Source organism: Bubalus kerabau, chromosome 4 (assembly GCF_029407905.1).
Source record: "Bubalus kerabau isolate K-KA32 ecotype Philippines breed swamp buffalo chromosome 4, PCC_UOA_SB_1v2, whole genome shotgun sequence".
Taxonomy (NCBI): Eukaryota; Metazoa; Chordata; class Mammalia; order Artiodactyla; family Bovidae; genus Bubalus; species Bubalus kerabau.
In genome coordinates this window covers 23,384,055-23,409,818 of record NC_073627.1, presented here as the reverse complement: position 1 = coordinate 23,409,818, position 25,764 = coordinate 23,384,055, and the positions used below count along the sequence as shown (strand labels likewise).

Sequence of the window (25,764 nt, the reverse complement as noted above, 5' to 3'; positions counted from 1 at the left end):
ACAGTGGGTTTTTTTTTTTTTTTTTTTTTTTTGTAAAGACACTGAGCCCTCTAATGTGCAAATCAGTAAGAAGGTAATTGTTCCAGCAAGTTTTGCCCAGCAATGAGAAGCAACAGGATGAAACTCCTGCCCTTGTTGAAGCCAGGCAGGGAGACTGTGTGTGGTAGTGCTTTGGGGTAGAAGGGAGTGATTGCTGAAGTGAGCATTTAACACAGTATAATCCCAGCATCATTGCCTGTTCACACGAGAAGCCACAGCTTCAATTTAATGGCAGGTAATAGGAATTTCACACTGTCAGCACCAATTGTTCAAAACCTAAACTAGTTTCTAAAAGGGAAGGATCAAAACTAAAAATTTGGAGGGATTTAAGCTCCAGTGTGCAGTGTCACTTCAGTCGTGTCCGACTCTGTGCGACCCCATAGACGGCAGCCCACCAGGCTCTGCCGTCCCTGGGATTCTCCAGGCAAGAACCAGCTTCTCTTTCAAATATAGTGAATCAAGTATCTTATCTTTTCCATAGGATGTTTCTATGTTAAAACGAGCTTCCCTCCAGTTACTTTCCTGTAAGCTCTGCTTTACAGAGTATGTCATTTTCATGTACTGCAGGAGAGCTACTTAAAAGGTCATGCTTGTTGATGAATGGGGAGATATGACATTTGAAACTCCTATAAGAAAACTGGGAGACCGTTGGGGATTCCCCTCTGCCATTTGTTGTTAAAAATGAATAAAAATGTAAGCCCTCAAACTTTATGTGCATTTTAAAAATAATGGCTGTGGGACTTCCCTGGTTGTCCAGAGGCTCAATACAAGGGGCTCAGGTTTGATCCCTAGTCAGGGAACTAGATCCCACCTGCTGCAACTGAAGATCCTGCATCCTACAATTAAGAACCAGTGCAGCCAAAAAAAAAAAAAAAAAAAAAAAAAAAAATCATGTCTATGTGGAGAAGGGGACTGAAAGTAGTTCAGTCTATTGTATGTTGAAAGAGGCTCCGAGTTTCGGTGACATGCCCAATGCCTACTGGGAATGGAAGACAAGGACCTTGCCCATATGCCACCTTCTTAAATAAACTAGGAAAACAACTCAAACATCAGTGTTTTCTGCATGATCACTCTGACAGGAAGGAATTTTAATTTGATTTTCCTGCCCTGTGGTTAAAAGCTGCCAGATCCCATCTTAGTTTCTACCTGTTGCTCTAGCATTGCATGGGCAGGCTCAGTCTAGATAGACTTGTTTTCCCTGTCATCTCCAGCTTAGCAAAGGAACCACTTCCATTTAAGAGACTTTAATACCAGAGCCATCTTGATCTAGCACTGTTTACCACCCACATTAACCACTCCTCTGCCCAGTTTTGACAATGTACTAAAAAAGGTACCAAGTTTGTCGGGGCTGAGCTGGTTGAAGTTCTTAGCCCTACAATAACCTACACCCAGAATACATTATTTAAAAAAAACTATTTTTGAAAATTTAGCTGTGCTGGGTCTTCACTGCAGTGCACAGGCTCTTCATTGCGGTGCTCAGGCTCTGGAGTGCGTGGGCTCAGTAGTTGTTGTGAGGGCTTGGTTGCCCCAGGGTATGTGGGACCTGTTTGCTGACCAGGGATTGAACTTGTGTCCCCTGCTTTGGAAGGTGGATTCTTAACCGCTGGACCACCACCACAAGTCCCTGATAAATTAGTTTTTGACTCAGAAAGAAACAGGAGAAAGATTTCATGTGTTTTAAAGAAAAAACAGGTACCAAGGGGGTGTTCCCAGCTTTGTTTCCTTTCCTCCTCACTCTCAGGAGGCTGGACAAAGTCCTAGTCACTGTGGGCTGTGAGCTCAGTCGCAGTGAATTCACTATAAATCAAGTCTTGTCCATATAGACAAGCTATCTACATGTAAGTAAAGGGTTTACCTTTATTTGGACATTTTTTTTTTTTCAGTGTAAAACTTTTTTCTCATATGTGAATGTAGAAATTTACTACCCTTGGGGTTGAAAACCATGTGACATGACTACAATATAAGGAAACGAATTTTCTCAAGTGTCTTGTACAAATGAACTTACAGTAGTTTACGTACTTTGGTGAAACAGGACCTTATCTGGATAAGCAAATTCATTAAGAGCTGTGAAAGGCCACTCCATATTGTCACCACATTATGATAACAAAATTACAAGCTTTCCTTGCATATTTAGTGCATTAAAAACACTGAGACTCTTTTTTCCATTTTTTTATTACATTTGGACCTTTAAGAAACATATACCATCAGTTATACCACTATTCAGTAAAAATCTATTCTAGTTTTTATAACGCATGTGTGTCACAAACTATCTTGCTTCTAGTCTCTAAGACTTTACTAAGAGTTTATCAAAAAGGTTGGCTCTGACCTATGGGATCCTGAGCCTTGAGGTTTTAAATGTTTTGATTATTGTAAAACAATTTCCAGTGGATGAACCTTAATTCCCAGCTGTTTTCTTTCTAGAATGGGCTAATCACTTTGAAGTTACATATTCCATTACAAGAATATTTACTTCCTTCAGTTTTGTGATCTATTCTGTCTTTGGAAAACTCAGGGAAAAAAAGTATTTTTCCCCCTGTACAATAAAGATGAGTTCTCACCAGAACATATCCAATATTAATGATAACAAAAGGCAGTATAGATAAGTGTATATGTGCCATGTTCACTTTAATGACTATTCATAAGCCAGTAACTAACTATGGAGACTATTTCTGGATCAATACAATCCAAGTGTGGCTGAAGGTACACTCAACACATTAACACAACTCTTGGTATCTGACACTGATGAAAAATAAAAAAGGGTAGGTGAACAAACACATACTCATACATGATTACGTTCTCCAGAAGCTGTTCTTTGTGGAAGGAAACAAGAAAGCGGACCTTCAGGAAGCTATTGATGGGGACTGGGAAGGCTTAAAGCTATGGCTTTGGTAAGTACCCAAGTGAGCTGTAGGAAGGCATTTGTACAAGTAGATTCTGCAGCATCAAAGGATAATTCTCTAAAAGAGGTGGGCATTTTCTCAGTTAATCTAAATTCTGAGGCTCTCAGGAATTGAGGGCTAGAAACAAGATCCAAAGAACCATCTTTGCAACCGCTTACGAAGGGTGACTGTGCCATTCAGCTCGTGATGCTCAATGGTCCAAAAGCCTTTGGTGGTGTGATAGGGACAAGAACAATATTAATACACAAACCACATAACACCATGAAAACTCAAAAAACATTTTTTCATTTAAAAAAGTTATTTCGAACACATAAAACAAGGCAACATCTATTCTTTTTTCTCGTCTTCTGGCACGGGGTCTGGCGGCGGCTCCTCCACGGTTGCGCTGTTGCTTTCCGAGCCAGTGTTGCTGTCACTGGTCCCCTCCTCTGCCAGACTGTCCACCCCTTCCTGCCCACTCTCCTTGTCCTCAGGAGTGGACGTGCCTTCTTCACCATTCTGTTGGCTTTCTGTCGTATCTTCAAGGTGTGTCTCCTCTGTAATCACACATTTGTCACTGTTAGTTCCCAGACAAAACTTTACTCTTCCGTGTTGACAGTCCAGAGCCACAGCATCCAATGATAAGGCAGCCGCTCACTACATATGAATACACATACCAAGCCCCTGAGACGGGCTAGTGTGACCAAGGAACTTTCAGCATGTTTAAAACAAATTGGAATTTGGAAAAAAAATCTACATTTTAACTGTAAATTTTCAATCTAAATACAGATCAAGTATTTCTGCTGAAAATTTAGCTTCCAAATTTCAATGTGCTTTAAGTCTAAAGTGCACACTGGTGTTTGAAGAGTTATTAAAATTAATTTCATTTAAATTTCATTAAAAAGAGTCGGTAGCAGAACATTTCTAATTACACAGGGACATATTTCTTTGGACAATGCTGTGTGAAGTACTTGGATTTAATGAGTGAGAAAGCAGGTAAGGAAATGGTATAAGACTGATAAAGTATTTTGTTATAAGTCATGGTAGGCTGTTTTCCGTTTTTGCTCCAATGGTCTGAAATCATTTTCTTCAGTTTTTTTTTTTTCCTTCAGCTAGGAGGATAAAAATTTGAGTAAAGACCTACGGCGGTGGTGTTTTAGTCGCTAAGTTGTGTCTGACTCTCTGTGACCCCATGTACTGCAGTCTGCCAGTCTCTTCTGTCCATAGGACTTCTCAGGCAAGAATACTGGAATGGGTTGCCATTTCCTTTTCCAGGGGATCTTCCTGACCCAGCAATCGAACCCAGGTCTCCTGCTTGGCAGGATTCTTTACCACTGAGCCACCTGGTAAGCCCAAAGACCTACGGGCACCCTCTCCTTCAGGCGTACTCTATTCACAGATGACAGAACAGCGGCAGGGGACTGAGCAGTGTCCCAGCTGCCGAGGGAGTGAAGGAACCATGCTGTCATTCTCATGCTCTGGCTTTAACCACAAAACTTGTTCATGCTCCAAATGTGTTAAGATAAAAAACACATTCACACAAAACAGAAAAAGATTCAGATAATTAAACTTAAAATCTGACTATCTGAAATGTTAATCTGCTGAATTACATTCTGTAGAAATATCTGGTAAAGATCGCTAGCATATTCCACTTGGTGTTTTCCAGATGTCAAATCAGAAGCTGTCAGCAGAGCACCCAGGGTGACTATGGTCCCTCTCAGCCCTTGTAATGACAGTCCAGGGAGCTTTTGGTTGTGTTTACCATACTTTCAGCTCAGTTCTGTTTACTACACAGCGCACTGGGCAGGGTCAAAACAGCACGCAGGGGGATCCCAAGATTTCAACCAATAATTGATTTAATCAGTACTTCACGTAAGCTTTACACGTTATTGTTTGCCTTTAGGCGTGCTTTTAGTCAGGAAAATCAGTAGAAGTGGAAGTATGAATTTTTCTAGGATGGAATCAATAAACAGTTTCTGTAAAGACTAGATAGAAAATTTTCAGGTTTTGTGAGTCAGGCTGTCTCAGTTGCAACTACTCAACTATACTGCTGGAACCCCAAGGCAGCCACAGATAAGTGTAAACAAATGGTTCCAATAAAACTTTATTTATAAAAATAGGTGGCAGGCAGGATTTGGCCAACTCTGTTCTAGGACACCAAAGAGGACTGATCTTAGGGCAAGGACCACATGCTGTTTAAACAATTTTAGCAATAAAGGTTAAAATACTGAGTGCCAATACCATGTGAAATCCAGTAATGATGATTTTATGTACATCTGCTTCTTTATCCTTGGGAACTCAATTTCAAGAGGTGGGTGCTAGAATATTTACAAAGGAGGAAACTGAAATTAACTTACCTAGACTGAAGGTCACAGTGCTAGTAGCATGGGGTGAAACAGTACCCAGATCTGTGGGCCCTACAGGCCAGTACCCTTAACCATTAAACCACTACATTCAATACTTTATATCCCAAGTCAGGGAATGATATGACTCAATCTGGGCCAATACCCAAGACCTCAAACAGGCAACACATCACTGCTATTTTGTACCAATACCAACACTTTAAGTGAATCTATTATAAGAGATTACGATTTGGGAAGTAAGAATGCATATGTCATATGGAGAATAATTCAAGAGGCAAGATTAACAGAGTGACCTCCAGAAAGCACTGAGAAAGGAAAGTCAGCGCACTGGAGAAGGAAATGGCAACCCACTCCAGTGTTCTTGCCTGGAGAATCCCAGGACGGGGGAGCCTGGTGGGCTGCCGTCTATAGGGTCGCACAGAGTCGGACACGACTGAAGCGACTTAACAGCAGCAGCAGCAGTAAAAGCCCTCAACATTTACTCTGCAGCCGACTGGCAGGCTACCTGTCTCCATCGGCATGCTCTCGTCCTCCTTCTTGTCTTCGGTCTTGCTCGCTGCTGGCTCCTCCTCAGGGACGATACTGCTCTGGCTGCGCTCGGCTTGCTCTGCTGCCTCTTTTTCCCTTTCCTCCTGCCTTTTTCGAGCCTGCTCCTCAGCTTGTGCAATTTCAGCGGCAATTTTTTCCATATCCACTTCTACTTTCAAACCACACAACTAGTAGAAAACAAAACACTCTCTTAGTCATGTTCTTTTCTTACAATCTCTGAATCAGAGAACTTATTTCACAAGTGGGTTTTCTTGGCTAAGAACTATATTCATATATACGGCAGGAAAAAAACCAAGCTCCTGTGTCTACAGGAAGGTTGCCCTAGCAGCCATGTAGTACCCAGTGTTACGAATAGTTGGTGAAGCAACGCTGAAAGCACTGGCTTATACTCAAAGCTTCTATTTTATATTTCAGGCTGCCAAACACTATGTTTACTTGTCTTCATGTGAAGTGCGAACTGTGAGCTACAGCTAATGAAGACATTTGATGAATAAGTTGCAATGAAAATAATTCACAAGTGTATGAGAGTTTAAAATATCAGAGGGTTCTAGAGTCTCAGGCCTAGTTCACTGAACGTGTATACTATACAATGTTTCAAACCTATTGCAACGTTGCCAGAATATGGAAATTATTTTATAAAGTCAAGATCTTACCAGCTACAGCAAAGTTAATCCTGTTTCAAAGTGAATGACACTACATAAAAACACTATTTTGGAAAAAAGAATGAGAAAAAAAAGTAACAGACACAGTGATACAAGTATAGTTAACGCATTAAATCAATACCCTTTTAAGCTCATTGTTAAATGAGTCTGTGCTTTCCAGGAATTTCCTCTTCTTTTCTTGGTGTCGCTCCTCTATTTGAAGAAGTTCAGCTTCTAATTTTCGCTGTAAAAGATAAGATCAGGTTTTGTTATTTACTATTAAATTATCTTCTCTAAAGCTAATGTCAAACACAGAAAATATGTCTCTTTTTTTTAATGGTCCACACTTTTTCACAGTGTGATAAGTGTTTTGCTTTTTTAATTTAATTTTATATAATGTGCTAAAATTTAAAAAATGTAAAAAGGCAGCACAGAGAGAATGACTCATTAACAAGAGTAAATTAGACAATACTGTCAGCTCTCAGCAATGTTTTGGGAAGAAAAATATTTAGTATGCTAGTAAAAGTTGATAGGATGTCTCAAAATTCTTAACAAATACACTTTCTGTCAAAAGGTTCCCTGTTACAGTTTTAATGACAAACTTATTAAATCTCTGGGAAGGGTCTACTCCCTCCAGCCTCTTCCCTGAATCACGAACAGGTTAGATTGGACATAAATATTTAACAGGCACACTCATGCATGGTATACAATCAGGGTACCGGGCACCTATGGCACAGGCCCATCTTACTGGAACAAATGTTTTCTGTCTTTACCTGATGAACCATTAAGGACTGGACCTGTCGTTTAAGAACCTGCATTCTAGCTGTTGTGACAACTGACCGAACATCTGGCACCACACTCTCGCTAAGGATTTCACTGATGAGGCGGTGGTTTCTCTGGAAACGGGCGGTGGCTGTATGCTTCATTGAAAAGCCATCATCATAATCTGGAATAAACAACATGATCTGGAAATCAGGCCGCCAATTACCATAATCAGGAGAGTGTAACAATGTTAACACTTAGTTACCATGGAGCCAAGGTCCTCACTGGTCTAATAAGTGGGTTTAAAGGGCATCAAAGGAGCACCAGGGCAGTCACTTGATAAAAACCATACAGAGGATACAATGTGTTCACCCGCCAAGATGCTGGTTTTTCTCACAAAATCTTTTAAGCGAGGATGTGCATCTGCTCTTTGGCTGGAACACAAATGAGATGTAACTAAGTGTCTCTGGCACGTGACAGCAGTACAGATCTTGCCAAATATCTCACTCGGACAGTAGCTCAAAGCTCTTACAACTGCGGACGCGCAGGAGCTTTCTGCTGTCCTTGTCACTACAGCACTTCCAAGTAAGGACAATGCCCCCTGCAGAAAAGACATTCCCTCTAGTAGGAGCAGTTTCCCAGGTGGGCATATATATTTTATCCGATTAAAATAACACCAAGGCCTTAAAAAATGTTTAGTTCTAAATTTCACTTTGAATTTTTATCAATTTATACATGTGTACATTTGTTATCAGTGTATAAAGGTATCACACATTATTTCTATTCACTCAAGTTTATATACATATAGTATAGGTCTAGTTTACAAGCTTATTTTTAGTAGCTATTACCTTTGCTCTTATACTATTACACTTTGCCTAAGTGGGTCTTAGGAAGCACCACTACGAACAAAGCTAGTGGAGGTGATGGCATTCCAGTTGAGCTATTTCAAATCCTGAAAGATGATGCTGTGAAAGTGCTGCACTCAATATGCCAGCAAATTTGGAAAACTCAGCAGTCGCCACAGGACTGGAAAAGGTCAGTTTTCATTCCAATCCCAAAGAAAGGCAATGCCAAAGAATGCTCAAACTACCGCACAATTGCACTCATCTCACACGCTAGTAAACTAATGCCCCAAATTCTCCAAGCCAGGCTTCAGCAATACGTGAACTGTGAACTTCCAGATGTTCAAGCTGGTTTTAGAAAAGGCAGAGGAACCAGAGACCAAATTGCCAACATCTGTTGGATCATCAAAAAAGCAAGAGAGTTCCAGAAAAACATCTATTTCTGCTTTATGGCTATGCCAAAGCCTTTGACTGTGTGGATCACAACAAACTGTGGAAAATTCTTAAAGACATGGGAATACCAGACCACCTGACCTGCCTCCTGAGAAATCTGTATGCAGGTCAGGAAGCAACAGTAAGAACTGGACATGGAACAACAAACTGGTTCCAAATAGGAAAAAGAGTATGTCAAGGCTGTATATTGTCACCCTGCTTATTTAACTTATATGCAGAGTACATCATGAGAAATGCTGGGCTAGATGAAGCACAAGCTGGAATCAAGATTGCCAGGAGAAATATCAATAACCTCAGATATGCAGATGACACAACCCTTATGGCAGAAAGCAAAGAAGAACTAAGAAGCCTCTTGATGAAAGTGAAAGAGGAGAGTGAAAAAGTTGGCTTAAAACTCAACATTCAGAAAACTAAGATCATGGCATCCGGTCCCATCATTTCATGGCAAATAGATGGGGAAATGTGGAAACAGCGGCAGACTTCATTTTTTGGGGCTCCAAAATCACTGCAGATGGTGATTGCAGCCATGAAATTAAAGACACTTACTCCTTGGAAGAAAAGTTATGACCAATCTAGACAGCATATTCGGAGAAGGCAATGGCACCCCACTTCAGTACTCTTGCCTGGAAAATCCCATGGACGGAGAAGCCTGGTAGGCTGCAGTCCATGGGGTCGCTAAGAGTCAGACACAACTGAGTGACTTCACTTTCACTTTTCACTTTCATGCATTGGAGAAGGAAATGGCAACCCACTCCAGTGTTCTTGCCTGGAGAATCCCAGGGAAGGGGGAGCCTGCTGGGCTGCCGTCCATGGGGTCACACAGAGTCGGACACGACTGAAGTGACTTAGCAGCAGCAGCAGCAGCAGACAGCACATTAAAAAGCAAAGATGTTACTTTGCCAACAAAGGTCTGTCTAGTCAAGGCTACGGTTTTTCCAGTAGTCATGTATGGATGTGAGAGTTGGACTATAAAGAAAGCTGAGCAATGAAGAACTGATGCTTTTGAACTGTGGTGTTGGAGAAGACTCTTGAGAGTCTCTTGGACTCTCTTTGATCTCTCAAGGAGATCAAACCAGTCCATCCTAAAGGAAATCAGTCCTGAATATTCATTGGAAGGACTGATGTTGAAGCTGAAACTCCAATACTTTGGCCACCTGATGCAAAGAACTGACTCACTGGAAAAGACCCTGATGCTGGGCAAGATTGAAAGTGGGAGGAGAAGGGGACGACAGAAGATGAGATGGTTGGATGGGATCACCTACTCAATGGACATGAGTTTGAGTAAACTCCAGGATTTAGTGATGGACAGGGAGGCCTGGCATGGTGCAGTCCATGGGGTCACAAAGAGTTGGACACAACTGAGTGACTGAACTGAACCTTTGCTCTTATCACTACCAGTTTTTGACATATCTGCTAACAACATGTGCTATTATTTGTTAATATTTTTATTTAAATCAACTAACTTTTAAAATTACTGGAACAAAAGCTACCATTAAAAAATTGTGCAACTTTTTTTACTTAAGGGAAAGTTTTTCACATTCACACTTAGGATTAAGTACATCTGCGCTAGGTTATCCCTCTAGGTTTCCTTTTTATTACTGTTCTTCTTTCATATGTCCCCAGTGTTGATCACTGGTAAATAAAGTCTTAGCAATATGGGCTTGTCTTTCCTTTTTTAAAAAATGTATTATTTTTTGGCCATGCTGAACAGCACGTGGGATCTTAGTTCCCCGAACAGAGCTCGAACTCACACCCCTTGCATTGGGAGGGCACAAACTTAACCAAGGAAGTCTGTACCTGTCTTTCCTTGCACTTCAGTTGGCTGATTCATTTTTGGGTAAGGGGAGGGTAGGTTTGCTGCTGCTAAGTTGCTTCAGTCGTGTCCGACTCTGTGCGACCCCATAGACAGCAGCCCATCAGGCTCCCCCTTCCCTGGGATTCTCCAGGCAAGAACACTGGAGTGGGTTGCCATTTCCTTCTCCAATGCATGAAAGTGAAAAGTGAAAGTGATGTCGCTCAGTCCTGCCCAACTCTTAGTGACCCCATGGACTGCAGCCTACCAGGCTCCTCCGTCCATAGGATTTTCCAGGCAAGAGGACTGGAGTGGGGTGCCATTGCCTTTTCCGAGGGTAGGTTTATATTTCCTAATTCACCAAGTATTTACTTTATCTCATGAATATTCTCTTTCTAAAAAAAAAGCCTTCACTACCTTGTGAGGATAACTGCCTCTGTCCTGTAGGCTTGTAGGTCTTCTCTGTTAGAGTGAGCAGCTGCTGTACTTGTGGGCCTTCTGCCTTCCTCTTGGTTTTATGTACATTTCCACCCCTCAAGTCTTCCTCTTTCTACTCTGTTCTGAGGGATAAAGTCCAAAGTCTAAAGTCATCCTTATCCTGGCATCTTAATTGTTACTGTCCTTTCTTACTGCCAGCTCTAGTTCTAATATCCTATTTTCAACTTAAAAAACATAATGGGCAGAAGCTGAGAAACAGAGAAAGGGTTCTCTTTTCAAGACTATTCCTTGGTGAATCTCTTTCAGTCCCTCTCCATGTTCATGCTGTTTGTTGCTTCACCTAGTGAAAACTTCATCTGATTCCTACTTATGGCTTCTACGTTTCAAGTCTTTGTTCCCACTTAGTACTGACCTCCCATCCTTCCAATTATTTGTAAACTGGATCTTCGTCTATTTTTTTAGTTCTGTGCTTTTTTCTTGCATTAATCATTCAATCTGAGCAATTAAGAGTTTGTATGTGCTTGTGTGTCTGTAGCGCTGCTGACTCTGCTTAATATTCTTTATTGTCTCTATTCCCTATTCTAGTCTCTATGTTTATTAGATTTGTATTTATGAGGATATTTGTCAATATTCTCTATTCCCTATTCTAGTCTCTATGTTTATTAGATTTGTATTTATGAGGATATTTGTCAATATTCCAGTCCTTTCTTTTAAAAACTCATTTTTGCTTTTCTCTCCAAGTATTTCAGTTTATTCATGTCTTTAGGTGGTATTAGTGTTTCTTTTCCTAAAGGTCTCTTCTTTAAGGCCTTACAAGCTTCTTCTTCGTTATTACTACTTTAAAATGGGATCTTAAATTATTTTCCTAATGTTTCTGTTGCTTGCAGCTAGAGCTTCCAACCTCTTCCACATCACAGCAGCACATGAGGAAAATGGTTTGTATAGCATGCGTGCTATGTGGATGAGTATACTCATAGCTGGAGGTGGCTAGCTCTGAAGCTCCTTGCAGCCTCAGACCCTGCCTGGCTGCAGAGAAGCAGAAGTGCACAAGCACACCTGCAAACTCTTCATGGAAGGCCAATTAGGAAGCTCTGCTCCACGTGCATGTGTGTGTGTATAACACTTGTAGGTGTGCACCCTCGTAGGGCTTCTTAGGTGGCTCAGTGGTAAAGAACCTGCCTGCCACGCAGAGACGTGGGTTTGATTCCTGGGTCAGGAAGATCCCCTGGAGGAAATGGCAACCCACTCCAGTATTCCTGCCTGGGAAATCCCACGGACAGAGTCTGGCGGGCCACAGTCCATGGGGTTGCAAAAGATCCATGTGACTTGGCGACTAAGCAGTAAAGCACCCTTGTAAGTTTGGCGACTGAGCAATAAAGCATCCTTGTAAGTATCATTATGAGTTGTACTTATAAATTCTAGTTGGATTTCTGAATTAACTAGAGCTCAAAATGTCTCTTCCCATTCATTAACTTTCTCACTTAAGAGCCTTTAACTCAGCTGATTTAAGGAACCAATAACAATAACCTGAAGGCATTTAACTTTTAAAAGCAGTTGAGGTAAAATTCTGATTATAACTAAAAAAACCTTTCATGCATTCTGAGTACAAAGATTTTGATAAACAATAGGTAGTTTTTGCTATTGTCTGCACTAAAAAGGGTATTTCTTTTTCTTTGGGAAATTTACACACAAATCTTAATCAAAATAATTATTTAAAATATTGAAATGGCACTTAAATTGTGCTTTGTTTTCCATTTCGGATAGGAAACAAAACTTCACCTTAAAGAGATTTCTCATATTTTAATTCTCAGAGAAAGCATAAACAAAGCCCCACTTTTTTTTTTTACCATCTGGGTCTTCAGCAGGCTGAATGCTCATGTAAGGTTCTCCTTTCTCCATGCGAGACTGTCTCTGTCGACTTTCTTCCTCTAAAGCAGCTTCTGCACGACTTTTCGCATTTATGTAAGCAAGGTACGCGGGGGAATTATGGTAGGCCTTCATAGATTCATTGTATTCTATCTGAAATTCAAATGTTTCTCTGTTTTAGAATTAATATTTTGCAGGTTATAATGAATACTTACATTATCTCACTTGAACATTAATAGACAGGATAACTATCTCCTTCTTACAGACAAGGAATCTGAGGTCTAGAGAAATTGAGTGACTTGACCCAGGCAGATGAAGCCTCAGCTGTCTGATTAGATTGTATGTTTCTTTTATAAGTAATAAGCAAGTGTTTACGAACTTTATCTTGTACCTGTCCCACGTAGTTCCCAGCCTACCTTTTCTGCTTCGTATTCGTTTAAATATTCTTGTTTTTCTTCATCAGTGAGATCTCGCCACATGCCACCAATAATCTTGCCGATCTCCCACAACTTTAGGTCAGGGTTGGAAGCCTTTACTTGGTCCCAGACCTTGAAAAGGAAACAGTTCAGATTTTAGTATTGATGCCTAAAAATACAGACTTTTACAAATACTTTTTAATATAGAAACCTTTACTTTAATCATCAACAAAGGCACAAGGAATAGTATCAAAACCCATGTTCCCATCAGCCTGCTGCAACAATTATCAAGGGTCCTTCGCTGGGTTACTTTAAGGCAGATTTCAGAGACCTCCAAACACTACAGACACTTATGATGAGATAACTCTACACAGTCTGTCTTTCTAAAAATTCACGAGTTTAGAAGGAATGAGGTTACTGTGCGTAATACAACATAACATATTATCAAATTACACATATAGTAATTATGACCAAAAATTTCAAAATTTCTAAGTAGTGGTGAAATAGGTAAATGCTCATGTTTAATAAAGATATCAGCTATACTTGTTATTTTGAGAGTAATGGAGGTTTATCATCTGTTCCACCCACCAAAAAAAAAAAAAAAAAAAAAAATTCAAGAAAAGTATGAAGAAAATAAAAGTACCATAAGTTGATTGTTTAGAGATAACCATTGTCTTCTAGGCTTTTTTAAAAAAATTCAAACTAACATGTATTTCCTATTATTTTTATAAAAATAAGATACCAGTACTTGTAGTCTTGCATTCCTTTTTTTCACCTAACATGTTTCTCATGTCATTAAATATTCTCCAAAAGACTACACAATGTTGGCTACACAACTTTATCTTAAGTATTTAAACTGTTTATTATATACACATATATATTATTATTTTTTTTTTGGCTATGCTGGGTCTTCACTGCTGTGCAGGCTTTTTCTAGTTGCACTGAGAGGGGGATACTTTCTAGCTGCAGCGTGCGGGCTTCTCGTTGTGGTGGCTTCTTCTGTTGTGGAGCATAGGCTCCAGGCATGTGTGCTTCAGCAGTTGCTGCTCGGTGGCATGTGGGATCTTTCTGGACCAGGGCTCGAACCCTTGTCCCCTGCCCTGGTAGGCAGATTCTCAACCACTGGAACACAAGGGAAGCCCTTAACTGTTTACTGAATCATTTTCTTGTTGGATTTTAGTTCTGGAATTTTGAAATCAGAACTAATATCTTTAACAACTGCAATCCTGTATCCTCTCCTCTGACTATGCACAAAATGGCCGGCTAAGTCCATTGAACCTTGATGTAAAGCAAAGAGCAAAAACTGTAGTCCTCTTTCCTTTCTGGCTCCAGGGCACCTACCTTTCTGCTGTACCTCATGTAGGGCATCAGCGGCTTATCTGGTGGCTTTGGGGGTTTTGGAATCGTGATACCAGAGGACGCCTAGAAAAGAGTTAAATACATTCATTACTCAATTGCTAGAAGTTCACCAGCAAACTGAAAAGAGAGTCCCTTTAAAAATTCTAATGCGCCTTTCTTCTACTCGTCCATGGATACAAGATTCTTATATTTTCTCCACTGAAAATAGCTATCACTGCAAATTCAGAAACGTTCACATCAAAAGAAAATAAAGAAAATGACTTTAAGCACAGAGCTTTTTAATATGTTACTTAGCAGTTTATTGCCACTGCTTTGACAACCTGGCTGTAAGAACAAATAAAATATTACACAATTATCCATACAGCAAAAATATATGGTTATACATCAGATGTCCCACATTTAGGACATTACCTGGCATCCTTTTATTTCGCTTAATTTACCATTACATATACAGTCAACACTTGATTATCTCACCAGAAGCTGAACCCGATCAGCACCTGCCACACCTCACACTGCCTACCGGGGACTATTTACCATTTGTATCATCCCAGGAACACATTGCCACATGAACACTGCCACCACCACAAAACGTACTCCCTAGATTCAAAAATGAAAAACAAACAAACAAAAAACCTTCTTACTTCTTTGTTATCACTAGAGATTTTATTTTTCTTAAGGTTCTATACCCATATCTAGTTTTTGTTTTAAATAAAGGAGATTAGGTAGTGTGCACTGAAGTCACATCTTTTTTGTACTCCTAGTCACAGTGGAGGAGTGAACAAGTTTACCAGGAACAGAGAAATGACAGAAACAGGGCCTGATTAAGTTATTTTGAGACCATATGTTAAGAAAGTCCACTTAATTTTTAAAAAATGCTCATTTTTTGGGGGGAAGACTGAGAAAAAAGAAATGGGAAACAGAAGGTGAGGAGACTGAAAAATAGATTTTAAAAAGGTAAAGACGAAAGTGGGTGAGAGAAAGGCAAAAGGGAAAGAAATAGAGGAGATGAGCTCTTTCTAAAGGCTAAGTCCAGGCAGGAGACCAGGCAGCCCGTGGGCAACCCCCACACACCTCCAGTACAGGAGAGCTGCTTCTGAACCTACTCACATCTCTGCACACCCTGCTGCATTTGATCAAGGGCCCAGCATCAAATCATGGCTGAATTACATTTGTTTCCCCCACATTTCTGGAGGACGTCTGATACTGATTTTCCTGCCAGGCTGGGAAGGAAGAAGGCTTCCTTCTAATTATCAAAAGATAGGAACCAACAAATCTTTATAAGAAAATTAAGGTGACATTTTGCTCCCTTGCCCTTATGTGTTCTTGTGGTAAAAACAGAGGGAACCCCCCCCACCCCAATTCTCAGCTGAGACCCCAAGTCTAACCTTATTTTTCATTCAAGGGCTCAGGGAAGAGTATGCCTGTACCCCTTCCACCACTTTCAAACAATGTTTCTTCTTCCTATGAGAAGGGTCTCCCTCCAGCCCTATATACTTGTCAGTAACTCTACTTCTTCATACATGAACTTATGAGAAGGCATTTCATCTCTGCAGCAGTATTTCTCTCTTTCCACATTGCCCATGTATTCTTACCACAGGATGCTGATGCCTGTGTAGACAAACCCTGCTTTTAGCCAGCAGTGGGCAGCAGGGTGAAGTGAGACATGGGGGATGGAACCTGTCAACAGTGGCGGTACGAACAGCCAACAGGAGATCTGTCTTAGGGCTGTAGGAGTTCTCTGGTGGGTGGGTGTGGATTTCTACAAAGCTAACCTTCTGTCATGAGTTCAGAGCAAGAAACACACAAAAGTCTGACTCTTCATACATAAAGTTACTAGAAAGCACTTCCAACTCGCAGCCAACACAAACCTTCAAAATTTCATGAAGTGGGTTCCAAATGAATTAAAACACTAAAAACAAATTACAATAATATTTGCTCCTTGATATTTTTCAAAGAGCTGCATTTTATAACAATGAATTTGCTTCTTTTTTTTCTCCCAAAGGAAGGTACCTGGATTATCTGCATGTTGAGGTCATATTTTCATTACATTGACCAGTCGGTTTACAAATACAAACAGAACCAAACCAAAACAATAACAACAAAGTTAAATTCTAGCTGGTTTTCAGGACATTAAAGGTTAATATAACTCAACAGTCTTAATTCATTAACCATCTCAAACAGACATCTTTCTAAAATGATTCAAACATTACTCTTCCCCCCACCAAAAAAAAAGCAGTTTGCACTGTATATAATTATAACCACTGCTTTGCTATAATCCCCTGGTTTGAGGTATGAAAAACTGTCGGTTCCTTTATTAAATGACCTGACAGTTATGATTTTGGAAGGCATGTCTCCTTTTTCAGCTGTTTCCTTCCTTGCTGCTGTCAGGAAACCTACCTCCAGCAGCAACTGTCCCCCTCTCCAAATGGCAATGAGTCGGGGGAAGACAACTAATTATGCTAGTTAAAACTGCTTACAACAGAGGAAGGTCCCCTATGAATAATAAAGTCTATGGTTTTGTGAAATTTTGGCTACTTGAGAGATTTGTGTTATTTCTTCCCAATTTTCAGCTGCTTCTCTGGTAAGACCTTATCCAACGTTTTCTTCTGGGATGAAATTCCCATTAAAGCACAGAAATGAACTGTTCTTAACATTCTGTCTCAATCTGTTTTCACATAGGTACTTAAGAGAATGTTAATCAGCATCTGATGAAGAACTGACCAGAAGTGAATTCCACTTCATAGCTACCATAAGCACTCCAAAAGGTTTCAACATGCTTATATATATAAAGTGTTTATTGTCTGAAAACTCTTCAAGTTTACTGGAGTCATCGGGAAAACCACATGTTCGTAGATCCTATGGGAAGCTACTCCACAGGGTGTCATCAAATCATTCCTTCAAATCAACGACTTAAGGTGATTTGCAGACAATAATACCAGAGAAGCTCCCCCACAAAGTAACACATAAATGGAGTCATATTAAAATAACACTTTTATAAAGGTCAAAATCAGATCTATTGAGTCCTAACAGAGCTTAAATTGGATATACAGACAAAAAGAAAAAGGTAGTTTAGAATTTTAGGCATAATTTTTGTAAAGAATGATTACCTGAGAGGTCACTAAAAGTTGAAGGATTAACACAGGCTAAAAGCCTCCACATTTCCTAGTCCCTTCAGTTCAAGTCTACATAGCACCTGGGTTACACTTCAATATGGTGTTGAGAGGACAATAATACAAATAAAACAACTATAAAGAACCAGAACATCAACATTTCCATGTCCAACAGCCTTCCCATACTAATCTACCCTAAAGCTAGTGCTTACTCCAAATACTGGGTTCCAACGTCCCCAGGAAGGAATGGGGAGAAACAGGTAACTGCCCAAGGCCCTGAGACAGAGACTGTACTTTCCTATTCCTGGTACGTCTCCACTGAATGATACGGCTTTATTAACAAAGGATTCCCAGCTACAGCCTGGCTGAGAACAAAATGCTTACAGAAAATAAAATACAAATGATTCTAATATTACCGTTACCACCATTACTTTTCCATCAACATAGATAATCAAGAGCTGACTGTATAGAGCTATTAAAATGTAATCATTCTTTTGATTATTACCCATGAATAATTTTCTGTATTAACATAAACGATCCAAAATTGATTCTGCCCCTTAATTAAATTAAAATGTTCTTTATCATTTGATAACTTTGCCACCCTTTACACTTGTCAAACAACACATTCAGGCCAGGGAAAAACAAGTACCGATGCACAAAAAAACTGTATGCATTGTAAAATGCATACATACACACACTTTGTCAGAATTCTTTTCAGATACCATGAAATATGCATGGCACATACAACTTGATATGCTTATGAAGTACAAATTATGCAGAAACAATGAAGTATTTAGACAAACAAAACCTATCAAGCTAAGCAATATGCTTACCAAGATAGACATATAGTTTGGTAGTTACAAGCTTTCTGCTCTAGCTTGACTACAGGGTGAGAGGGCTTTTTTGAAGTCACACTAATTGAATTATTTTTGAATACAGCAAACCAAAATCAGGTATTAAAAAGTTTACAGCCATTCTGGGTTGTATAAATTCTTACCAATATCACATTCCAATGTATGTAGGCATTTGGCTTTTGGATTTATTTATCTATTTTTGGTAAATCATTTTTATAGTTATTTGTTTTTTGGGTACCTTAAATTTCCTTAAATGAAGTTAAAGATAATTTTAAAATAAAAAGTCTGAAGTTAAAAAAAAAAAGTTTGAAGTACATCATCCAATTTTGGTATCTCAGGCTGATTATTTAAGTGAAACATCTAAGTTTCAGAAATCATATCCTTTACCCTCTGAACTATAAATGTACTTCTGGTTGTAGATATGTATAGTCTGGTAACTCAAATTAATTTCCTTCAGCTTTCATTCTGCAATTCTTTGAATTGGCACAAGTATCTTTTTAACTAGAGAGAAACGAATCTCAGTTACGTCAACTGTTAAATCCAAAAGACAAATAATTGTGTGCAGCAGTTCAAACTGGTAGGATAGCCCCAAAAGGCCACATCTATAAGCCCAGTCTCTATTAAGAAAATAGTTATTGAGCCTAATGCCAAAAACCTTAAATGAAAGATACTCTTCGCCTCAAAAAGGGCATCTTAACCATCGGAAATCCTGGGTTTGTCCACATAGAGTACTAGCATTAAGTGCCCAAGGCTTTATCTCTACCAATCACCAAACAGAATGGATTCTCCTTCTCTTCTATATACATATCCAGATCTCACTATTTTTTTTTTTGTTTGTTTTTCAGTATAAGATTGTACAATGAATATTTAAAATAATCTGAAAGCCAGGTTAAATTTTTTTTTTTAAATGGCTGTGCTGATGATTCAAAAGGACCTAAACCTGAAGGCATTTCTGGTCAATTCCAGTTGTTTGCTGGATGCTGTAATAGTTGATTCTCCTACCGTGACCCGGCTGTTGGTGCCCGGGTTCCCTCCCAGCCTGTAGTTGTTGTAGGCGAGATGACTGTATGGATTGTATCCCACAAACCCTGGTGTGCTGGGCATTTGCTGATGGAAACAAATGAGACAAAAACACGAATGAGAAATGAGCTCAAACGAGGAAAACACAGAAATGAAAAATGATCTGCATATGGCATGCAAAAGCAACCTGAATTTAAACAAGCAATGATGTGTTGTAATTGTTCTTTTTTTTTCCATTGAAAAACCAGTCTGCAAGTGGTTTTTTGTTTTTTTTTTTGTCTCTTTCTGTCTCTTTGCAGGGGCCAGTGGTGTTTGTATGTGTGAATGTGTGTTTGTCTTTCAGGATAAGCAATACACTGAAGTGTCTCGAACATTCAGGATCACTTTATGGTCAATATATGAAATAACAACTTAGCGATATATGTCTGAGATTGGAAAGCTTGGAATGTGATAAACTGGGAGTCTGAAAACACTTTACATGCAAAACAAAACATGATTTATTTGACAGTCATGTGAATGCCACCAATGCACTTATCTACCAAAAACAAAAACAAGAAATGGATTGCTTCCAAAGACAGCTTTAAATCATTTTATATAGTGTGAGAAATGAGAAGAGATTCAAATCAGGAAGCCAGAAGTCATCAATAGAAAAAAACATATGTGGGATTCAATGGATGTCACATACATGATTTCAAAACAAAGACTTGTAAGAAATGCATGGATTTCATTCTGGGGGTACTGTCTGATCTTTTTAACCCAGTCATTTTAAAGGCTTTCTCTTCCATCTCTTCTTTGATCCATCTTCCACAGGTCAATCACGAACAATTTCTGCATTTAGTTTTAATGTGAACTACTTCTCTAGTAGACAGACTTGAACTTTTTTTCCTCATCTGATTTCCTGATAGCCCTAGCTCTTTCCAACCACAATTGCTTGTTGGAGCAACAGAATTTTCAGCTTTTGTAAATTATGTGTTGATGTGATCACAAATGGGCTCTTATATAGCAGTGCCCTTCGTGGTTAATAAAATGACATCCAATGTTCATGAGAATCAGAGTATAGTGCATAAAAGGATGTAGCAAAGAGAGACCAAAAGTAAGGTATTCGACCTAATGAAATTCAATCAAAACAAGTGACAGTAATTTCATTTTAACATGCAATTAATACCAATGCTGAATTGTATAATGTAAAATAAACAACACATCCCAACTAAGCTGTAGCTATTATCAACACAATTTTCTAAAACATGCCACTGCACATATCCTTAGTGTCCAAAAAAAAGACATTCAAGCAGATCAATCATTTGATATTCTTTACAAGAGAACAAGTGATCAATTTCTAGTCTATGTAGTTATAGAAGACGCAAATCAAGCATATATAAGTAGGCAAAACACAGATGAAGTATCAAAGGCACAAAAGAAGTGTATATTACTTGGAGTGGTGGTACATTTGGGTGGTAGTGGTGGGTGGAGGTGGTGGTGGTGGTGATGGTGGTGGAAGAAGAAATGGAAATAAAATAAAGGAGGATAACTCATTTAATATCCATTCTGTTGGATGTACTAACCCCTAGTCTTCTGTATATTATGTGTAATGTAAAATTATAATGGTACAGAAGTATGATTAAAGAAAGGTAAAAATATCCCTTTCCACATTTAAGAAATCATAGGGTTGGTTTCTGAGCTATTTCTATTATCTCAAAAAAATTAATGTCTTCAAGATAATATACGCTGTTAGAGGCAGTACTTGCGTCAAAATGACACCTTCAAAGATTGCATACGCAATGATAATCACTGTTCAATATTATGAGGCAATAATGTAAGAAAATTAAGTAAGGGAACTTAAAAAAAAATTCAAACTAAAACACTGCAATTATACCATTTCCAAAAATGAAGTACATGGTTAGCTCTTTGAGGTCAGGAATCTCAATTGTTCAACTCCACCTGTATAGCCACTAGCAGAGTGCCAAGGAGATGGAAGTAAGAAATGTTCTTTAAGAAAGGAAATAAACCAAACACAGGACTTTAAGATCTACTGGAAGTAACTTTAGAAACTGTACGTTATATAAAGTTGAGATGTGATACAGTATCCCTTTTTAAAAGCATCTTACTAAGGAAAAACAAATTGTTGATAAACTGAAACATACAGCAGAAGGTTAGTAAATAAAAGTTTATCTAGTGGAGAAAGCAAAGTTACACAAGGCCCTAATTAGTAAGCTAGCCTGAAATTTAGGGGTAGGGAGTATGGAAGGAGGGCTAACAGCTTTAGTTAACTTCTTTTGTAGGATATGGTCAATGTTAACAGTGTTTTTTGTTTTTAAATAAAAAAATAACAAGGAATCCATTTCAGCAAGGCTTGAAGAGTTACTGTTAAATCTGTTTTGTGGACTGGGCAATTATTTTACATGCTGACCAAGCTGGGCCAGAGCTTGCTTGGTGAAAAAAACTAGTTCACTATTATTTATACACTTTGAAACATATCAAGTCTCAATCCAATAAAATATTGTTTATGGCATAAAACTCAATAGCAGGATCTGACCCACAGATAATGAAATCCTTACTTGAACAGCTTGAAAATAAAGATTTACAATAAGGTAGTATAGAACTGGAAGCTTTATTGTTTGATTTAATGTGAAAATTATACACAGATAGGAAGAGAAAAATGTAACCAATTGAAGGTTAGGTTTAAAAACAATAAATGCCAGAATGAGCATTTATTTCATATTAGCTTTCAAGAATCTTAATAGAGATGAACAAGAAAAGTGTTAAACTTGCCACTTATTTCTAATTAAAAGAAGAACTGAGCATAGGAGGTTGGCATTTCAGTAGTATGTTTCTTTAAATGTTGGGGTTGGTTCAAGGTAAGATGCAGAGTTATTTTATTTAGTAGGAAGTGCTGTTTTTTAGCTGAATTTTTCATCCTGTTGCTGTGATGATTGAGTGACTGTCACTGGAAGACATCTGGGTTTTTGTATCAAGGCCAGACTTGGCTATTACATTAACAAGAAAATTAAAACTTACTGTTGCAGGAGCTGGGGTGGGAGGTGGGGCATAAGATGGTCTTTCTGTTTGAAAGAAAATAAATAACTTCTTGTAAACAACTGAGATATAATACTATGCAACAAAACTACCAATGGTCCTGTTTTGAAGAAAAAAAAATGAGAGTATTTTGGAATTCCCATTTGCTAGGGCATTAGTCTCTTATTAATATAGATTGATAAATATAAAAAATGAAACTTACTTGACATTTTGGAAGATTAAGTTCTCAGTTCCTTAAGAATGAATCTGAGACACTAAAATAAAAAAAAGGAAAAAAAAAGAAAAATAAAGATAATCAAAACTCAGCAAGCATAAGAGAATGTTTTTCTAAAGAAAAGGGTAGTTTGATATTTCTTTGTAAAATTACATTATCTTCTAGTAATCAAGCCTTTTAAATATTTTACTAGTTCTTTAGGTCACTTAGTTGATCAGAATTAAATGACTATGACAGGGGACATTAAAAAGTAAAATTAGACATGTACTTGCAAGCTTTTTTGTTTTGTTTTTTTTGATACTGAGCCACCTCTTATATGGAAAACGTCTCGCTGATGCCATGTAAACGTTTAGTCAAATTGGTAAAAATAGTGACAAAAGAATATGATGTATTATTGGGGCCTACCTCAACAAGGCCTACCAGACACCGACAGCTCCCTGATCAGCCACAGCCCTGCCTTCCTTTTAGGATAACTTCTTTCTAGTAAAACAGCATTTTACTCCTGAAGGCAGTGGAAAAGGTAACTGGTGTGACAATAAACTTCACATTCTCTTATAGTGGTAAATGGAGCTTCCCTGGTGGCTCAGCGGTAAAAGAACCCGCCTGCCAATGCAGAAGACCTGAGTTCAGTCCCTGGGTTGGGAAGATCCCCTGGAGAAGGAAATGGGAACCCACTCCAGTATTCTCGCCTGGGGAATCCCATGGAGAGAGGAGCCTGGTAGCCTATAGTCCATGGGGTCGCAAGAGTCAGACACAACTGAGCGACTAAAAAACAACATAATGGTAAATAGCTTCATAACCGCTGGGAATAAATTTCCAGAGTCTACTGGAAAAAACTCTTATTGATCTTCCTTAGCTCAACTCAAAATACATCTCCTCAATGGAGATTTCTGGACATATCTGTACAAAATTAAATGTTTCCTCATTTGTACTCCAATTTACACAGATCAGTGATATCATATTACACCTGCTAATATGGGGCATGAATGGAGACAGGGACCAGCTAATTCATTATTGCTGTCCCACTACCTAGCTCAATTCTTACCAACTTCAGTCCTAGTAACACTAGCTCAGGACATGACCACACACACGTGAACTTGTTCCTTACCTCACCATACACTACACACAGTGTGTACAAAGAGACGAACATTCATTTTCATAAAAAAGGCAAATAACTTCTATGACTACTAGAGTGTTTTCATCCAACATTATGAGAAACATGATTTTTTTTTTTTTTTTTTTGCTCCTGTTTTGTATTTTAAGGGCATTTCTGGAGCATTATGAGTAAGAGGCCTGGTGTGGAAAGGAAGAAATCATTTATTTTCTCAATGGCCCAACCTGGGTCTCCATTCTCTCCTTAAGGTACAGGCAGGAAACCAGAGTCTGGTGCAGATTTCCTTCCTGCTCAAGCTTGGGTGGGCTGTCAACATCCAGTAGGCCTTGCTGTGGGGGGCCCTGATAATAACTGCCACAAGCTCCCAGGTGTGTCACATTTTATTGTTAATACTTTAAAATTACTGATCTCTTTTGCTATACCATAATTTTCAAGAGTGATCTCGTACATTTGTCCACCACTGTATGCATCTCCGGTTCCTGGCATAAAATCCTGGAGAAGTTATTTGGTGAATACCTTATACGGGACAGGTTTACTACTTTAACACCATCTGATTTAACAGTCACACTACCAGCGAGATGTGTACTGCTACTGCCATTTTACAGAGGGAAAAAAGGAGTCTCGTTCAGTGTAAGTAACTTGACTCAAGACAGTCAGGAAGTGTCCGAGATGGGTTTCAAACCCAGGCCAAACTGTTGCCGAGCTTTCGCTTTTCACTCCAAGCCACACCTTGAGTCCTCAGATCGCTGCCTGGACAAGGGGAATCCACCTTCCTGGGGTTGAGGACCACGGGCTTAGCTTGCCCCAAGGGCTTCCTCTGAGATCGATTCGTTTAGGTTTGATGTGAAGGTGCACTTTACCAGCTACTCTACTGAAGAGGAGCATGCAGAAGCGCTTTGACCACTTTCGCGGGGTTAGTGGAAGGGGCACTTTTGGCCGCCCAAGAGCCCCAGATGGGACTCTCTCCCCACCCTCGCTCCGCTAGGCCTCAAAGAGGCCGCAACCGGCCCCCGGCCCTGGTCCCGCGGCCAAGTCTGAACCCCAGCAACCCTCAGCAACCCCAGCCAAGCCGGGACCCCACGCCTCTCCACCCTCCCGACCCAGTCGGGCCCAGTCGGAAACACTCACCCGCGGGCAGAAAAAGCGCCCGCAGCTCCGGCCTCGCTTCCCTTTGTCCCGCGCACGCCCCGCCCCTCGCGTCCCGAGCTTCCGCACTCGCACTTTCAACACTCTCCTTAATTCCTTTCCAGGCCCCAACCGACTCTCTTCAGAAAAATAAACGTTCTAGTGGGGACGCGGTGGTGTTTAGTACAGTCAAGGATTTTTTCCAGGCTCCATACGTTCCTCAAAACTCCCCGAATGTCAGTACTTTGCCAGCCGGGCGCCGATTCGTCACTCCGGAGAGGGAGGAGGGGGCCCGACCGAGTGTAGGCCCGGACCGCGCGGCCCCCAAGGAGCCAGAGCGGGGACGGGTGACGCGGCGGGAGGTGCGAGGCTGAGCCGAGGGGAGGTGGGAGCTCGGCCTCAGCTTCCCCGCGCGGGGCCGGAAGCCGGCGGGAAGCGCGCCCAGTCGCGAGTCCCGGAACCACTGTGGCCGCGCGGCCCGCGCACCACCCCGGCCGGACTCAGGCCGCGCACGCCCCGCGTCTCTGCCCCCGAGAGTTTCTGGTTTTTTTCCTTCCGGTCTTTTTCTTTCCTCTTTCTCTGGGAGCTGGAGTGTATATACTTCAGCAAGCCGAGGATGGAGGCGTGGAGAGCTGGGTTTACAGTTTCCGTCCTCCTGCGCGCCTCCCAGGGCTTCCTGCCTTAACCGCGGGCAAAAGCTTTGGCGAAAGCAGCACAGATCTTTCCAGTTGTTTCCAAGCGCAAGGCGGGTGTAATTGTTACAGGTTTCTGAGCCAAGGCCCGGAGATGTAAATCTCCTTGCCGCAGGTTATGTGTCCCTGGCAGCGCCGGGCAAGGGGTCTATGTCCCAAAGCGCCTTGGCTTATTCGGTTTCCTCTGCCAGGAACGACAGTTC

General features: G+C 40.1%; 2 protein-coding genes and 1 long non-coding RNA gene across 3 annotated transcripts in view; 1 reads left to right on the top strand and 2 right to left on the bottom strand.

The window, feature by feature from the left end:
• TOP2A (DNA topoisomerase II alpha) overlaps positions 1-4,116 on the bottom strand; it is a 210,549-nt gene extending 206,433 nt beyond the window's left edge. The window contains exon 1 of the mRNA XM_055575925.1: positions 4,107-4,116. The gene's annotated coding sequence lies outside the window, so the exon portion shown is untranslated. The remainder of the gene's footprint in view (positions 1-4,106) is intronic.
• SMARCE1 (SWI/SNF related, matrix associated, actin dependent regulator of chromatin, subfamily e, member 1) lies at positions 3,204-25,764 on the bottom strand. Its single transcript, XM_055575928.1, has 11 exons — positions 24,873-25,764; positions 22,619-22,670; positions 22,399-22,442; positions 19,366-19,470; positions 14,382-14,462; positions 13,041-13,172; positions 12,606-12,777; positions 7,245-7,417; positions 6,614-6,715; positions 5,787-5,997; positions 3,204-3,475 (listed from the first exon to the last, which is right to left on the bottom strand). Exons 2-11 carry the CDS (start codon positions 22,623-22,625, stop codon positions 3,267-3,269), a joined length of 1,236 nt encoding a protein of 411 aa, XP_055431903.1. The 5' UTR covers positions 22,626-22,670; positions 24,873-25,764; the 3' UTR covers positions 3,204-3,266.
• LOC129649018 (uncharacterized) lies at positions 12,021-17,207 on the top strand. The gene is made up of 2 exons (XR_008712938.1): positions 12,021-12,144; positions 17,079-17,207. It is a non-coding gene; the product is annotated as an uncharacterized LOC129649018 (long non-coding RNA).

Excerpts from the sequence above, each read along its gene's own strand:
- SMARCE1 (XM_055575928.1), bottom strand. Across the intron at positions 13,173-14,381 it reads ACATGAGGTACAGCAGAAAG|GTCTGGGACCAAGTAAAGGC; the intron begins GTAGGTGCCCTG and ends TTCCTTTTCAAG. Across the intron at positions 5,998-6,613 it reads TTAACAATGAGCTTAAAAGG|TTGTGTGGTTTGAAAGTAGA; the intron begins GTATTGATTTAA and ends GTTTTCTACTAG.